This window comes from Pteropus medius, unplaced genomic scaffold, assembly GCF_902729225.1.
Source record: "Pteropus medius unplaced genomic scaffold, Ma_sr-lr_union100, whole genome shotgun sequence".
NCBI lineage: Eukaryota > Metazoa > Chordata > Mammalia > Chiroptera > Pteropodidae > Pteropus > Pteropus medius.
Window position 1 is genome coordinate 5704529 of NW_024351731.1, and position 17577 is coordinate 5722105.

Below are 17577 nucleotides of genomic sequence, written 5' to 3' on the forward strand. Positions count from 1 at the left end.
AAACCAAATAGATATCTTTAGCAAAAGACAGAAGAGAAAAAACCAGATGTGGTCACAGTGCGTCCCAACCCCCAGGAAGGGGGCAGCCGCGGCCTAAACCGCACGGTCGTGAGGAGCCTGCTGAGCCGGGCTGGCCATCTGCCGGCGTGTGTGAGGGCGCTGTCTGGCTCTATGACGGGTGGCTTTGGGCACGTTCTCCTCAACGAGCCTCAGTTTACTCATTTGTGGAGCACGCACGGCCACGGCCTTGACAAGAATGCTGAGGACTCGGCGAGGGGACACGAGCAAAGCACCCAGCACAGCGCCCGTCGGCACAAAGTGCCCGACTGTCGCCCGGGCCGGGTGGGCAGCAACGGCCGAGACGCGCACGTCATGCTTTATTCAGAGACATGAAGTGTCTCTGAATAACCCTCCTGTGTCCACGTATAATTCACGGGTTTGGTCATTCATTCTACGTATTTTCTGGGTGTCGTCTACGTGCCACACACTGAAACACACAGATTTTTCCTTTTCTAATAAAATTTCCTAATGGTAATGTTCTGAATGGCTGGCCCGTGAGCAGGGTTAATTTTCATGCAGATTGTCACTCTTTCTCCTTTACATTTAGGACAGGCTGCTCGTCACGTGTTACTCTTCTTTTCGGTGTAAGGAAGGAGGTGTGCGTGATGCTCGGTGGCAGACAATGTCACCTCGTGCTCGTGAACCGCAGGTGCCCGCCGCACCAGCTCCGGTCGCAAACCCCAGCGCTTCCTATGCTGGCTGAGCCCAACGTCGGGGCCAGCCGGTCGTTAGTCGAATTGGGGAGCTCCAGGTGGGGTCCCCTTGTGTGGCGCATTGTGGGGCTGGGTGACGATGCCGTCTCAGGTAAGGTGCACGTGTGCAGGCATGTCCGGAAGTGAGCTAATGCTTTAATTCTGCTTTCCTGGGGTGGAGATTGAGCTCCATCAATCTGCTACCCATCAGGAACAGGTTTCCCTTTTTCACAGAAGCTTTTTTAGGTGTTTGAAGAAACTTGCATTTATTTTAACCAGGCATCTGCTGACGGAAATGCTAACAATTTTAACGACGTCCCCCAAAGCCCAGGGAATAGTTCCGGCAGGTCTCTAGGACACTTGGGATGATCATAAGCTGGCGCTTGGGAGAGAACACCAGGCATCTCCTCTCACGACGCCCAGAAGAATAACTCTTGCTTAAGTAAGTTTCCTGTGACTGCGGAAACTTTTATAACCCCGGAGATAGAATGTGAAAATTTGGCAGGAGTATCAACAGTTAACACGTGGACATCCTTCCTGAGGGCGCAGAGGTCAGCTTATGGTGGAGAAGACCGTGTTCGTGATGGGACAGAAAACGGTGTCTGAGTAAGAAGGCTGGGCTGTGTGTCGCATGTTCACAATCTAGGCTAAAGCGGGTGCTGCCTTTATACATGGCTGACTGTTTCATAGCACGTTATCGGTACATGCGCCATAACAACGAAGGTCCGAGTCCCGGGGAAGCCCCGGGCCGCTGCTTACCAGGCCCTGGAGCCCTCCGTCCTCCCTGTCGATGCTGCCTCGTGAGAGCCGCACGTCAGGCTTCTAAAGGGAAAACAAAGCCAGTTTCACTCTCGGTTTGAAGGTCACCGGCACATGCTGTACACAGCCGCTTCCCTTCCTAACGCGAAGTCCTCCGAACAGGAAGAGCTGAAAGGTCCCCTGTTTCAGAAAAATTCTCAAAATGCAGTGATGACAAGCCTGGGCTGGCTGCCCTGGCAAAGCTCCCCCACTGGGCACACGCGCTTGCGCCAGGCGGTCCCCGCCACACCGGGCACCCTGCATCTCGCCGCTCTTCCCAGTAGCAAAGCAAGTTTTCCTCTTCAGCGAGAGAACCCACATCCCAGGATGAAAATGAGCAGGCACGATGCCAGCTTTCTGATGGAGTGAGACTGACATGTGCCTGGCTGTCATGCCAACGCGACGACGGTCCAATTACGAGTCCCCTCCCCGCCATGCATCCGGGGTACAGAAACCAGAGAAGTCTGTTCAATATAAACAGGAGCGTGCAGCTTCATTCATACCAGACGACACGAAGCAGGCCGCCAGCCGCCAGGCGGCCCCAGCCTGCCACAGCGCCACGCTCCCGGAGCACTGAATTCCGTGCTGTCCCCGGCAGCCATGCTGCCCATGCTGACCGTGCCGCCCATGCTGCCCACACTGACCACGCTGCCCACACTGACCGCGCTGCCCACACTGACCGCGCCGCCCACGCTGCCCACACACGCCGGCCGCTCGCCCCCCTCGGGGAGCGTCTCCCTTGTCCCCTGCGGCCCGCCGTCTCGCAGGGAGCCCTGTCCGGCAGGGCTCACGCAGGGACTACTTCCTCCCTCCCACAAAGCGTCCTGATGTCCCACGTGCCTGCACTCACTGCGCCTAACCAGGGCCTGGCGCCCAGGACACGGTCGCAAGCACTTGTCAGGGGGAAGTGATGGAGAAATGAGCGTTTTTTTTCTCTCTCTCTCTCTAAAACATTTTTACAAAAATGAAACCATGTGCTATGTCTCATCACCTGCACAGAGCGTCGCGTAGTGGAAACAGGTAAGGATGTCACATGGCCACGGCACGGACGCCGCCACAACGAGGAAAGGGCAGAGGGCGGCCTGGGCCTTCAAGTGGGGCAGTACTGGTGCCCACTGCACAGCTTGTTGGTTAGGGTTAAATGAAGTGACATCGGCACAGTACTAAGTTACTGCCACATTGTGTCATGTAAAAGAAACAGTTCTGCCGTTTGTTGAACATTTGGGCCTTTTCAGAATTTCAACAGTGTCATTCAGAATAGCAACAGTAACACTGTCCGTATCGACAGGCTGCAGATAAACACTTCGGGTACAAATCTGACTAAAGCCCCGATTTCTAGGAATGGAATGCCTGAGGAGCATCTGAATGTCCGAAAGTTCTGGGTACAGTGTCCACTGCCGAACTGCCCACAGCTGCCCGCTCTCGCCTCTGTCAGGAGCGCACGAGGCTCCTCTCTGTATCCTGGCTCCCCCGAGCTGTCATTTAAAACCCTCAGCCAACTCGGCAAACAAAATGCCGACGTCGTTGTGATCTGTCCTCCCCTTGTGCCAATTAGTGAACATTTCTTTCTTCTCATTGGACACGGAGCCCATGAGGACAGAGGCTATGGGCTGTCCCCTTCCCCACTGCACCCCAGCTACCTGGTATGACACAGGACAGGTGGGAGGAAATGAATGGCCTGCACGGCTTCCTGTGGACGGTCTCCAGCCCCTTGGATGAGGCGCCGCACCTCTGCAAACCTACCTCCCAACCCGAACGGTCCTTACAAAGATCACATAAGGGCTTGGCACGGCGACGTACACACAGGAGACGCTTAATAAACGTTTGCCGAGAGAATGCTTCAATCCAAATGCGAGGCGGAAGGGACAGTCACAGGTGAGGGCCCTGACTCTCGGAGAGGCAGGACTGGCTGTCTGAGGCAACACGAGGTAGCCCGATCAGTCCACAGGTGTTCAGCGAGCACCTTCTGTGGGCCCGACGGGTCTTATTCACTGTACCCCAACAAAAGCAACTGAAGTCCACTGTCTGCTAACGGACTGAGGTGCTTGTTTCACGTACTCACGTGACTCATATATTTTTACTTCCGTGGAAATCATACGGAATGACTTACTTTAGTTTCTTTACGCACAGTGATCCCCTGTTATACTTTTCCAAAGCCAGCGTTTCCATTTGGGCCGGGAAAGGCCTGCCCTATGTGAAGGCCACTTGTGTTCGGAGGGGAAACATCAGAGCTTTTCCCTCGAAGCGTTGACGTCGCCCGCCCGGGTGAAAAGCGAGCACCAGGACCAGGCCTGCGGGAACCAGAGCCAGACGGCCCGTCACAACCGCGCGCTTCCGGAACTGTGTCTGCCCCTGCAGGAGGCCACACTCTCCTGTTCCCCTTTACAGGACACTGTCGCCCTGAAGACTGACAGCAAAGATAAAGTGAGGCCACTGTATTTAAAAGCTTGTATGAATGGATCGCAGACCTAACGTTTGGGGATGAGTATTTTTCGTAGCAGGTACGTGTGTTCTTTTATTTTTCAATTTAGATGTGACTTTTATACAATAAAGTGTACAAATCTTAAGTGTAAAGCTCAACCTATTTACATATGCGTATGTACCTACCGAACCTCCCTGCCCCCATGAGGACACAGAGCAGACAGCCCAAGGCTCCTGCCTACCCTGGCCCAGCTGAGGCCTGTCCCCGTTACCCAGGGGACCACCGCCCTGACTCCCAGCCTGCATTTCACATGATGGAGGCGATCCTGTGCCTCCAGGCCAGGCATGTTCCACGAACGCGCTATCTGTAAGACAGGGCCCCGTGGCTGTGCCGCAGTAGCCTGTCCACTCTTACTGCAGGGCAGGACCCCGCTGCATGAACGTTCGCCCGTTCTGCCGTCGACGGGCACCACGCACAACGCCGCTACGACAGTCCTGCACAAGTGGCCTGCGCACGCCGTCCTGCTAAGCCGCAGGTGAGGGCTGCAGGCCCTGTTTTCGGTTCTGGGGACTCAGCACCCACAGATCAGCTTTGGTGTCGACTCGCACATCCTCTCACTCTAAGAACTTCAAACTAAGGCTTTCCACTCACAGCCCTTCCTCCCTGAACGACGCCACCCCGTCTCCAACGCCGGCACACGGCACGAGGAAGCAGCGCGGGAGGACGGGCCGGGCTCGGGGAACGGCGGCTCCAGCACTTCCTTCCTGTCTCGGAACACGAAGGCGGCTTTACCCAGACAGGACTTTGTCACTTTAACGTCAAAGCCCCGCCTTGAACCCAGTATCGCATGGGAAATCTACTGTGCGCCCAGCAATGAAAGCGAGAAACAAAGTTACTCTGCCCCTAAGCAGCGCCCGGCAGGAAAGAAAGCTCTCGAAACAGCCTGCGGCCCGGCTGCCGCTGGCTGCCTTCACAGCAGCGGGCTTGAGCCTGGAGCCGTCTCAGAAAGGACAGGAGCTACGCTGGGGTCAGAGACAGGAGCAGACGCTCAAGGACAGGGGCTGCAGGTCACGGCTGCATCACCTCGGGCGGAGCCTGCCCCGCCGAAAACGTGCCGACGGAGGGACATCCGCGCGGGCTCCCGGCTCAGCGAAGCACTCAGTGACAGGTCGAGCTGCTTCAATGACAGTGACCGCACGCAAGCACGTCGCCTTAAAAACAGAAGGCTTCAATACACAGCTGAGTCTGATCCATTAGACAAAGTCTGGGAAGTATTAGCGACAAAGCAACGAAAGCGAGAAGTCTTCTAAGAACACTATCTGCCACCAGCGGCAAGAGGGACCTCGCCGAGTGCGGCGTGCTGTGCTCCCGGGGATGAGCCCTGGGGGACGCCCTGTGCCACTTCGCTCGTGGGCTTTGAACGTCACTTGGAAGCTATGTGGAGTGACACAAATGCTCTGCGTATGGGACACAGGTTACACGGACGTGCATAAATCAAAACTCGTCGACCTGTGCAGTCCATTCTATGTAAATTATCTCAGTTAAAAGAAAAAACTGCCCAGCCAGCAGAGTCAAGGGGTCTCGAGACTTTTGTTTAGAACAGTGACATCGCTCAGGAGACTGAGCTGTGCTTGGAGTCACCGTGGGCCTCATGCGGGAAGCTGACAACAGTCTTATGACTGCGTGATCACACACGCCACTCCCTCTGCCCAGAACGTACTTCGGGAGCCTGTTTGCCTGCAAATCCCACCCCGTCTTTCAGCCTTGGCTCCAGCGTCATCCCGACCCCCCCCGAACGTGCGCACCACCCCACCCCGGCTCGCTGCACGCTGGCCATCAGGGCATCGTCACGGCGGCAGCTCCCGCAACGCTCAGGGGCAAACCCTCTGACCAAACGTGACCGTACACGGGGCACCGGCATCTAAATATACGAACTCTAGTGCGGAGAATTTGTAACGTTTACTTTTTAAAACACAAATCGGTGTGGGAAAATAGGCTGTCTAGACAAGAAGTTGAAATCGTAGGACAACCTACATGCTGAGAACCGATTCGACATCCAAACTGATTCATTCAAATTAGCACAGCAAATAATAACCATTTTTTCAAAGCCTAGCTTCTTATCTCAAGACATGCTTTAATTTAATTAACTAATTTAGAATTCTGACAGTGTGAAACTTTTCCAAGAGGAAATCATTCACAACGTCCGTCAACATTTCATGAACCTTATCGTAAATACACGTAGAGACGACGACGTTAAACTGTCTTCAGCATGATGTCCGGGACGTGCCAGAGGCAGATGGCAGAGAGGGTGGGACCAGACCCGGAGCGGGGCTGCTGGGTGGATACCGGCTCTGCCACACGCTAGCTGGGCGACGCGGGCCCAGTTCCTCATCTCTGAAATGAGAATGAGGGGTAGGTGCCCCCTCCTTTCTCCTCATTTCCAAAATCTAAAAAAGCACTGAAGACTAGTAAGGTTTGTTTTTTTACATTTAAAAAAAATTAGTTTCATGGCAAAACCTGACTTGAATTGATGTGAGGTCTGTCTTTATTTATGTTAATGTAAATATTCGCTTTGCTGTAGAAATATTCGTACTTTTAACTCTGGGATGCTATCGAAATACTACAAAGTGCATGGCATGTACATCGTATTACTCTTTCTGAAATAAAAAAATATTGAATTCCGAAGCACACAAAACCTGCAAGATTCAGACGAAGGATTCTGGACCTGTTTCTCACAGGGTGGCGGTGATGTAGGACAGTGATTGGCACGTAGTGAATACTGTGCATTATCTTAACTGTTACACTGTGTGACAAGGGTGTGCGCTAAGTACGTGTGCACTAGTCCTATCTGGCAATTAACTGACTCTGGAGTGTGTGTGATGTCTGCAGGCCTTTAAAAAAAGTGAGAAAGAGCTCCCCCCTGACGTGATCTACTTCCAAGTTCACGGGCGTGCACCGGGCTGGCGGGCTCACAGAGGTCAGCCCCAGTACACCCCGCAGTGAGGGCACCGGCCCCTCCAACAGGTTAAACCGTGCTTCGCCAAACTGGAATGTGCAGGTTGCTTTCATTTTAAACTACGGTGTAAAAAATGAAAGGCCCCTGTAAAGAGTGAGATCGGAATCGCGGCGAGGAATTCTGCAGAGTGACGTGTGACCCCCGCTGTCGCACACCGTTAACCGACCTGACGCTCTGTGCCCGTGCGACCCTGCGTGCTTTCCTAGAGGGCTGGCCCCAGGGTCGTCCCCTGCATCTGAGCACGAGGGACCGCCTCTGGGCCACCCAGGGCAAGTCCCCCACTCAAGGTTTTGTGGGGGCAGTGAGAGTCCTGGCTCCATTCAGCCGTTCCCACTTCTCAGACTGTTTCGGGATGACTGCAGTAGCCGTGGGGGGATGGGGGGGTGGGGGCGGGGCTGAGGCTGAGGACTCGCTGGGGCCCCGAGTCCAAAAGAGCCCTTGTGTTACGTGACGCACAGACAGCTCTGTCGCACCACTTCCTCTCTGTCCCCAGGGGACCTGAGGGCAGTTGGCAAGAGTTGCTGAGAAAGACACGTCCCCCCTACAACTCCACATGCGTGGGAGGAGGTCCACGCCTGCCAGACTAGGACAAAGGGAGCCAGGAGGGCCGGCCCCAGGGACCCGCCGCCCGGCTGCACAGCTCACACCTCTGAGCCCGCAATGCCACCTGAGAGATTTACCCTGAATACATGACTCGAGCAAAGCAAATAACCCACTCTGGCAAGTTTCAGGAACCAGAGGTAAAGTCTCACTTTGGAAAGACGCAGCCCTGCAGCGGAGTGACGCCAGCAGGGCGTGGAGTGGAAGGGCACCCCGAAACGGAAGGACACCCCGAAACGCAGTTACCAGAAAGCGCTCCTCCTTCTCCAGCCAGCGCTGGTCCTCCTCCATCTCCTGCTGCTGCCGGATCAGCCGCTCCTCCATCAGGTGTGGCGGCAGCACCTGGCCGAGGCCCCGCAGGTCCAGTGCTGCAGACTCCTGGAGTTAAAAACAGCACGTCTGCTCTCGGAAGTCTAGTTATGGGGCTCTGACGTGTGTGTGCACGCACCTTCCCCCAAAATAAAGCAAAACAGCATGGGTGACGGAAACGGTCTCCGGTGCTGTGGGCTGAGCTAGCGTGCGCTCAGCACGCTTAGAAGGTACAAAATCGGTTTGATGTTAGCTCAGCTCCCGTCGCAGGGGTTTAGTTCACGAAATAAGCTGAGACACGGGCAGAGAATTCGTCGTTTGTGACGGTGGAAGGGAACGATCTGGAGGTGGAATAAGGGTCAACCGCGACAGGTGCGCAGCCCGGGGTGCAAATGGGAGGCCGAGTCTTTCTTCCTCGGCCTCGTGTTCATGCTGATTCGACTTAGGGCTCTGCCTTCCAAATGAACGGGCTCATGATGGCAGCATCTCTTCTTTCTTCAGTAAAAAAGATTCACAGAGCCAGAAGGCATTTGCGTAGATAGAGTATCCTGAACTAGAATTAGGTCACTGAGGTCGATAAACTCTAGGGTTCAGAAAGACAAGGTGCCCTGGGCGAAGCTTCATCAGCTGAAGCCCAAGAAAACCCAGCTCACCTCCGCGGTGGGCTGCCACGTCGCCGTCTCCTGCGGCCTGTGATTCCACGGGTCCGCCTGGTCCAAGAGAGCTGCCTGCCCCGGGTAGATGCTGCTGGCCATGACTGTTACCCCATGTGGAACGGGGTAGCCAGAGACCTGCGGAGGAGCAAGCGGCCGGGTCAGGCTCTGACACAACGTGGCTTATGCACAGCTCTGCTTCCCACATGAAAGGAAGTAGCTAAGATTAAACAGAACGCTGTGGCAGCGGAATAACGGTCCCCAAAAGACGTCCTTGTCCTATCCCCCGGAGCCTGTGAATATGGCACCTCACACAACAAAAGGACTTTGTAAATGGGATTATAAATCAGGGATCTTGAGATGGGGCGATCGTCCTGGATGCTCCGAGTGGACCGGATGCTAGCCTAGAAGACGGAGGAAGGAGGGCATGGGCCGAGGGGTGCGGGTGGCCTGCAGAAGCTGGGAAAGACAAGGAAGTGGATCCTCAGCTAAAACCTCAAGAGCAGCACTCTGCCGTGGTCGTGTTAGACAGACTGCACGGATACACGCTGAAGGGTCGGAGACGACCCGCTCCGAATCTCACGTTCACTGCGACACGGAGCAGACGACCCGGCCGTGAAACAGCGGAAGCCACGAACGCAGCTGGGCCGCGCGCAGCTCTACGACGCCCTCTCCTGCCCAGCGCCAGACAACCGACCCCTGCCTCTCCCCGCCGTCAGGGATCAGGGCAGATGGGGAGAAGCCAAGTGCACGTTCTAACAGTGATGACCAGTCAGAGAAAAGACGCTCGGCTGGAGCCGGGGAAAACGCCGTGGAGCGGGCGAGCAGGGGGTGTCTGTAACAGGTCCCTGCTCGAGCCCGAGGGATGCGGTCAGTACGCGCCTCCAGCACCCACCCGGCTAGAACTGGACGGCCACGGGTTGGTTAATTCTTTAATGAGATAAGGCAGAGCCAAATTCCTATCTCCCCACAGCGGCACACCCTTCGATTAAGGCCTTGTGTAGCTGTTAGGTCTCCAGGCAGCAATGTCTACCAATCCACACTGATGATGCGTAGCTAACAAAACTTTCACATAAAACTCAGAGTTCTCACGCTTCACTAGAATGAAAACATTTAATAATAAAAAGTGCCACTAAACATAAAATGCTACATCACTACTCTTTCTGGTCAGAATGAACATGTCACTGCCAGAGAACTTACAGAAGTTTCACAACCAAGAGACGTCAAATGATCTCGGGCAGTTTTCTACGTGACACCAATCACGTGAAAGGATCAGAAGAGCATCTGGGGCCGAAAAGGAACATAAATGACACCAGGAAATGTCTGAGAGCTGTTCTCATTTACGAGGTAAGGGAACACAGGGCTTGGGAGAGGCTAATCGTTTATCTGTTCGATGAGAAAGAAACGAATGTCTTAACTTAGTCACTGAACTTTCTGCGCACTGGTCTAGGCGCCTAGTAGAAACCAGTCCCTCTCCTCAGGGGCTTCCGCTCGATGGGGACAGACAAGCGCCAGTAGACGCCCCGGGCCCCAGGTGGTGAGGGTGCCGTGGCCCGGTGTGCCCCGGCACAGCGCGAGGTCCCCGAGGCTGCCGGGCTCCGCGTGGGCTCCCTGCCGCCCTCTCTGCAGCTGGCGCTGTCACGTTTTCCCTACACGACTCTGGCGTCCAGCGCCTGTTCGGTGCCCCCTGAGCTGACTGCTCGTGCCTCAAGAAAAGCAAATACCACCCCTCAAAACAGGGACAAAAAAATTACTGACTCTGCTTCTGGCCCTTTTCTTTGAAAGATATTGTCTTCTAACTGGTACGGGATATTTGCCTGTAAACCGAACGTTCTTTCCGCACTTGTCCAGTGGGCATCTCATCTGATTTTAAAGGCAATTTTGAATTTTATTCTTCCCTTCCGTAAAAACTGCCCAGTTCAGTATTACCTCTGCATAGCGTGTGCCCACTGGATCTGCCCTGCACCTTCTCAGAACAGGAAGAAGAGGGCAGACCTGACAACCGCAGGACATGTGACACCTGCCCCAACTGCTTTCAGACCGAGTGACTAGTTATGGCCTCTGCGGGGGATGTCGTGACCACGTTCACTTAGACGATTATTGGGTTGATGACTTTCTTACCTTTCTGCTTGCCAAATCATACGCATAAACACACAAATAAAAACTAAATACAACGCGCCTCCCCTACCCAAACGTGCTAAAGAACAAAATTACAAACACATCGTATGTCTGAACGACGGGCTTACCTGGTAATGGTTGGTTTGTACCATGTGCTGTGGGCTGGGGTAAAATCCTTCACTGGACCTTGGACTAGGATAACCGGGTCTGCTGGGCTGTGAACCAATCAAAAGAGCATCACGTGAATGAGCATTTTGATTATTTTAATAAATCCATGTTATTGAAAATATTAGAAAAAGATATTTCTCTAAAAGAGCTTAGCTAGAAAGAATGACAGAGGATGCCAAGACATTTCAGTGGGGGAAACGGTCTTTTCAGCAAGCGATGCCAGGCTGACAGGAAGGTGTCCACACGTGCGAAAATGAAGCCGGACCCCTTCCTAACATACATGAAAATACACTCAAAATGGACGGTCGAGCTAAACGGAAGACCTTGAACCAGAGAACGCTTAGAAGAAAACGGAGGAGCAGATCTTTGTGGCCGTGGGTTGGGCAGTGGTTTTCCAGATGTGACACTAGAAGCTCAATCAACAAAGCAAAAACAGATAAACGACAAGTAATCTAATTAAATAGTGGGCGAAGGGCTTGAGTAGACCCAATGAAGACAGAACAATGGCGAGGAAGCTCCTACGTGAAATGATGCTCAGCCCAGGGGGCACCAGGAAAACGCAAATCGGGGCGCTTCCCGTGAGTGAGTGGCCTCCCTTCTGCGCCACCACTTGGGGGCCAGGGGACCAAGGGCGAGTGAGGAAACCGACCCGACCAGCTTCTAGTGTCTCACCAATAACTGGAAGTTGAGCTAGAAGAACTGTGAAGTCACTTCCAGCTCTACAATTCTCATTGTTCCTGAGACACCTGAATTCAAAGTTCACAGCAAAACAAAGGTTTGGTTTGAAACAGAAGACAAGCTCATAAAGTCTGAACCTGAGGGAGTTACAAAGGGGAGACCCATTATTCTCCAGCCAAATGACGACCAGAGTGAACGGAAACGGGTTCAGACCCGAGTGAGCCTGGGGGACAGGGCCACCTCGGCGTCAGCATCTCGCCCACGGGTGCGCACGGTCCGGGGTGGACACGTCTCTGCTCACGTGAGGTTCTGAGTATGTTTGAATCCTGAAAGTCCCCTCCCCACCCTCTGCCTTGCTACACTGTCCGCTCTGCCTGCAGGACACCTCCTGTCCTTCGAGTCCGTCACATGTTCCTTCTTCCACGGGGCGGTGCCATTGCTCAGACAAGTCCGGCAATGAGAACGGGCTGCACGGCAGGAACAGCAGAGCCGCCTGACTCCAGAATCTGCTGTGCTGTGCTGCTGCTTTGGGACAAGTGCACTTTTGATTCACCAAATAAAAAGGCAAAGACGAGAGGAGTGGACCAGAGGATGGCACGGTCTCCAGATGACATCCTACGGGGACTTAAATAAAGGGCAGCAAGTGATAACACGGGTAAGGTTCTACGTCAGGATGACAACAACGGCACCAAGACGAAAACCAAACGATTCGCCAAGAACAGCACGAGATCACGCTTCGCCAGCCGCAGCCGTGGAGCCCGGGCGCACTGCGGAGGTCGCCCTCCGTGTTCTCCGCAAACGGGAACCTGGCGGGGTGGTCCCGGGGACGGGCTCTGCAGCAGACGGCCAGTGTTTGTGACAGGGCGCATCACCTCCCCGTGCCTCCATGTTCTCCATGAACGAGTGGGGACAGGGCTCAGGTTCTCCCACGAGAACGGCTTCCATGTGAGCCCCCCAGAGTGTCGCCTGCTACTTAGTGCTACAATTTAGCAAAGACCTTCCATCTCCTCAAAGACAGACAGTTGGGTTTTCTCAAAGCAAACTGAGGAGCTGAGGGGGTTCCTGCCGACATCCTCCCGGGTGAGGAGGAAGAGAAAGGAAAAGGTGACATGTCCCAAACATGCGGTGGGTGGCAGTGCTCCTGACGGGCGGCTACGGTATTCGAGAGGCTGCTTCTGATGGCCAGGATGGTGGGCTCCTGGGGTGGCGGGCGGGCTCGTGAGACAGTCCGATCCGCAGGGCCCGCTCCACTGCCCGATGTCTCTCTCGGCAGCATGCAGGGACGACGACGACGAAGTCCTGTGATCGGAACCCAGAGCCAGCTCTGACGGACACGGGACACACATCACACTCTGCAGTTTATCAGACACTGGACTTTCCAGAACAGCAACTCCTGCGCATACAGATGGGCAGTTTTACTTTGTTTGGTTTGAACTTTACCAAGAAAATCCCGTCGCCAAGACTAAGGAGATTCGCATTCAGTCGCAGCTGGGCAGCTGTGGCTGTCGTATTCGCGCTGAGTCTGCCCCACAGGTGCGGGCCCCCGGCCACCCGCCGGGCCTCCCGGTGCCATCGCGCCTGACCACTTTACACTGCACGACGTCACGGAAATTTCCTTTTCTCCTGAACGGTGTTCTGGCAGGACGGGCATTTTGAAATCAGTAACTTTATCACCTACGCATTTCATTTCAGGATTAGAAATGGGACATGATCAAATATTTTTTTATTTAAACAGGGTGCTGGGTCTGAATGGGGTTGAGAAACTCTGTTGAGGCACCTACTCTTGTACTTATTTTCGGGATCCCTTTACACTCCCCAAAACAAGTGATGACCTCAAGAGCTTTGTGTGTCTGGAATACATCTACCAATATTTATATTATTAGATATTAAAACAGACACTTAAAAATAAACTAATTACATGTTTTAAAAAATACTGTTGTTTGAATCACCCCAAAAAGATACCACTGACAGAGGTGGCACCCTTGCACGGTGCGACTGTCACGCCAGGCTTGCTAGAGGCTCGCGCTCTCACGTGCGTCCCTGCAGCCAGTCGGCTTGGCATGTCTGGTTGCGGGGCGCAGGGCTCCAGCCTCAGGCAGCCTCTCGGCACAACTGTGTGCTGTGTTAATTTTTGATACCACAACCCAAATCAACAGGCGGTGGCTCTCAGTGGCAACTGCCACATGGAAGCCGAAACTGCATCGCTCCGCGCCGCTGAGATCGGCCCAGTGGGCCGTGAAGGGACTGGGTCTGCCCGCGTGGGACTCAGCCTCCTGCGTTACTCGGGAGTGTGGGTCGCCGGTTACGCAGCCCCTCCCAGTGTCGACACGCTTCGGTACACAACGTTAATGTCACCCGGCACTCATCTGAAAAAGAGTCTCAACTATCAAGGTCACGGTGATGGATGTGAGTTTTTCAATATTTAAGTTTTTGCTTGAAAATTCAAATTTTGTCACTGGCAGCAAACACCACCAGCTGTTTTCCTTGATGGGACAGTCTCGCTGCTCTCCTGAGCAACTGGCTGCCAGACACTGGCTCTGAACCCCGCAGCGTCCGTGAGCTCCTTCCTCTTCCAGGAAGAAGCGGCGAGTCCAGCCCGCACCTCGGCCGCGCGGTGAGTGCGGCGTGCGCTCCTCCCAGGCCCTCACACGATGACTCCGCGGCTTCCAGGTCACCCTCAGGCGCACTGGCGTCTTCTCTGGTCGCGTGAGCACGGTGGGGAAGAACACAGCGCTGGCTGGTGTGGCGTGTGCGGCTCCCCAGCTCTGCCGAGGTGACAGCGCTTCCTCTGCCGTGAAGCCCGCAGCATCAGCGCAGACGTCAGCACCGTGCACGGGCGAAGGACGGCTCGACAGGCTCTGGTCGCACGGCCCTCGGAAATGGCCGTGGGGACGCCCTGAGGTCCGAGGTGATTCTATCCTGAGCTCTGCTGATCCCATGGGAATCGGGAGGGCAGATGAATGAGCCCTCAAAGGGACCCCCCAGATGCCCCCGGCCGGGGCCGGTCACAGGCAAACCTCCCCAGGTGAGCAGCAAGGACTGATGAAGAGATCCGTAACATAGTTGTCATAATCAGCTTTGTGGTTATAATGCTTTAGCTACTGAGTAACTATAATTAAGCTTTTAATTTTGAATTTTGAATGGGTGACAAGAACATTTCTCCCTTTAAAAAAACGAATTAAACTACATTACGAATTTTATTAGTACTCGAAATTTACCTACAACAGGCTGAGATCCTACCTGAACTGAAGAAATCCAAGTGGAATTTAGTTGTCCAAAGGTGCCAGAGGCAGAATCGCAGGACCCCGCAGGGGGCAGAGGGGACTGCGCGGGGGACATGGGCCCCTTTTTGACTGTGGAACGCTGGGCCCTGAAAGCAGGACACGGCTCTGCGGGTGAGCAAGGAGAAGGAGCCGGCCTCACAGGACTCGGTCCTGACTGGCAAGGAGCCATCAATCATCTCGTAATCATCAAGCGATGATCCTCTAGCCACTAAAACTTTTAAGCCAGGGTTTGCCAAGCTTTTGCTTAAAGGATCAAAGAGGAAATATTTTAATCTTTGTGGGCCAGACTGTTACTGGACTACTCAACTCTGTCCGTGTAAGTGACACCAGCCACGGACAATCACAAACGAAGGTATAATTCATTCCACTCAAATTTTAACAAAAATAGGCAGTGGGCTATAGCTTGCTGACCGCTTTTTCAAAAAGTAGAACAATCCGAATGCAGAAAGAACCTGCAAATGTGCACTTTGAAAACATCTCAAAAAAATAAAGAAATGTGAGAGTATTTAAAAATCCCATCTCTGACCTCTAAAACAAACAAAAAGGCCTAGCCGCCCCTACCCACGACCCTAATACTATAGCTTTCAAAACTTAGCCAAATGAAAACTATTAAAAATTTTACGGCTTGAGATACATAAAAACGCTTGGATGGAAAAGTTCTCTAATTCTGTGAGTTTTAGGGGAGTGCTGCGTTACTGGGTGCCCACCACCAACTCTGCGTAAAACCTTTCCTCACTCCTGTGACTAAACGAGCTGCTGTGAATGCATTCCCTCGCTCACTACCTGCAACGCCCTAGGAGGGGGCGGGGTAATACCCTCATTCCACACACAGGAAAGTGAGGCCGGGAACAGGCAGCGACTCGCCCAGTCTTCAGAGCCCGATGTGAACAGACCCACGGGCCTTCCGGGCCTGAGGAACCACCTTCGAGACCGCGCCCCCAGAGCTGGACTATGCCGAGCTGTCACCGAGCTCGAGAAACACGCCAACCCACACGCACAAAGGGGAGGCCTTAGGGGCTGGGATGTGGGCTTCGTCGTTTTTCTGTGGAGAAGTGTTTTGCTTTCGCCGCTAACTCACTCAAAGCGATGTCCGCTGGACAGAGGACGTGGCCTTCCTTCTCTGGGCCTCGGTTTTTCTACTTGCTGAGTAGGTTGGACTACAGAACCCTTTGCCTCTGAAATTCTGAAAAACTGTGTCAATCACCTGCTTTCACATTAAACGTGTGATAGATAATATTAGGTCACTGTTACAGAATTTAAAACACTGACCAAGAAAATAGCAGCTTTCAGGCATGATGATAAAAAAATGGGTACGATATTTAAATAGCACCTCCACTAACAGATTTCTGAACATTTTTCAAAAAAATGAAGAATTTTCGAAGTTTCTTAATATATTTTTAGCTAATCAAAGACCAAATAGCAGGTAACTATTAACTACCAAAATAGTCTACGACATACTCACTTTCTAGAAAACGATCTGACTGGATTGATTATTCATGGCAACTAAGCTGGTATGTGAAAATAGCAGCATCCTGTCAAAAGCCAGAGGGGTACAAAGAATTCTTAATCCAAGGCGGCGGTCCCCAATCTGTGTGGCACTAGGGACCAGTGCTCCTGTGAGAATCTAACACCTGAGGATCTGAGGCGGAGCCGAGGCCGTGATGCCGGCGCTGGGGAGCGGCTGCAAGTACAGATGAAGCTTCGCTCGCTGGCCCGCCGCTCCCCTCCTGCTGTGTGGCCCGGTTCCCAACAGGCCAGGGACCGGTGTTGGTCCACCGCCTGGGGGTTGGGGACCCCTGACCTAAGGAGAGTGTTGACGGGCCAACTACGCCCCAGTCCCCGGCACAGCAGAGCCAGACAGCAGGGAAAGCTGGGCCACCTCCTGGCCGGAAGAGTGAAGGTCAAGGATGTGCAGTGAGTGGGCGGGCGAGGCCTGAGCATGGCACAGGAAGGCCCACGCCAACACCCCGGCCAGGGCCACAGGCAGAAGGAGGCAGAAAATGCGCACAAGGTTCTCCATAAAACAAAACCAAACCCAAAGGAACACGGTCAGGTGAACTTTGACCCACTTTAAAATAAAGCAAATGTGGAGGGGATGGGGGGAGGGAGGGAGACCAGGAAGAGCAATTTAAGGTTGTATCGAATCTAGTCACCCTCAGATTAGAACAGGTGAAATGCAAATTAGGAAAACAAGTGCACAGGAGGGTCCCCGCAGAGAAGCAGTGGAGAAAGAGGAGTTTGACAGCGACTGCTTTTCACATGACCCGCACTTGCCCCCCCACCTCAGCCGGTGGGGCAGGGGTCTGAGGCAGGCCGGGGCCCTCACTACCTTGGGCGGTGCCTCGTCGGACCCTCCGGAGTCCCAGGACACTGCGACCTGTCTTCGGGACTCCATCCGCATCCGCTCCTCTTGCTGAGCCTTCTCCTCCTCCAGGATCGTGCTAGAGAGAGAACACACGACGTGAGGGGCGACAGCCGGGGGTGGGGGTGGCACACACGCGACACGCCCGGCCCGTCTCAGGAGCGCCAGCTGGCTGCCAGTGCGCGATCCCAGTCAAGAATGGGAAGAGGCTCCGCTCTCTGAGCCGCCACCAAATGACCCGGGAACAGCCTCGGCCCCAAAGGCAAGTCCATCCGCAGCACAGCCCAGGGGAGAGGACAGCTGGGCAGACGAGGACGCGTCGGGGACAATCAGACGAGCGGGACGGAAAGCGTGCACGCCCACGTTTACTTGGAGCGGGACGGAACCACCCGGCACTTCGTCGAGCACAGACGTGTC

The 17577-nt window shown here is 54.1% G+C and overlaps 1 protein-coding gene across 6 annotated transcripts in view; it reads right to left on the reverse strand.

Annotated features, from left to right (window-relative positions):
- Positions 1-1001: 1001 nt before the first annotated feature.
- PTK2 (protein tyrosine kinase 2) overlaps positions 1002-17577 on the reverse strand; it is a 168961-nt gene continuing 152385 nt past the window's right edge. For all 6 annotated transcript variants that reach the window (XM_039845918.1, XM_039845917.1, XM_039845912.1 and 3 more), the window contains 5 exons: positions 17128-17239; positions 10797-10883; positions 8551-8688; positions 7835-7966; positions 1002-1574 (listed from right to left, as the gene is read on the reverse strand). In XM_039845918.1, the coding sequence (XP_039701852.1) occupies positions 1437-1574; positions 7835-7966; positions 8551-8688; positions 10797-10883; positions 17128-17239 (607 nt within the window). In that variant the 3' untranslated portion in view covers positions 1002-1436. The remainder of the gene's footprint in view (positions 1575-7834; positions 7967-8550; positions 8689-10796; positions 10884-17127; positions 17240-17577) is intronic.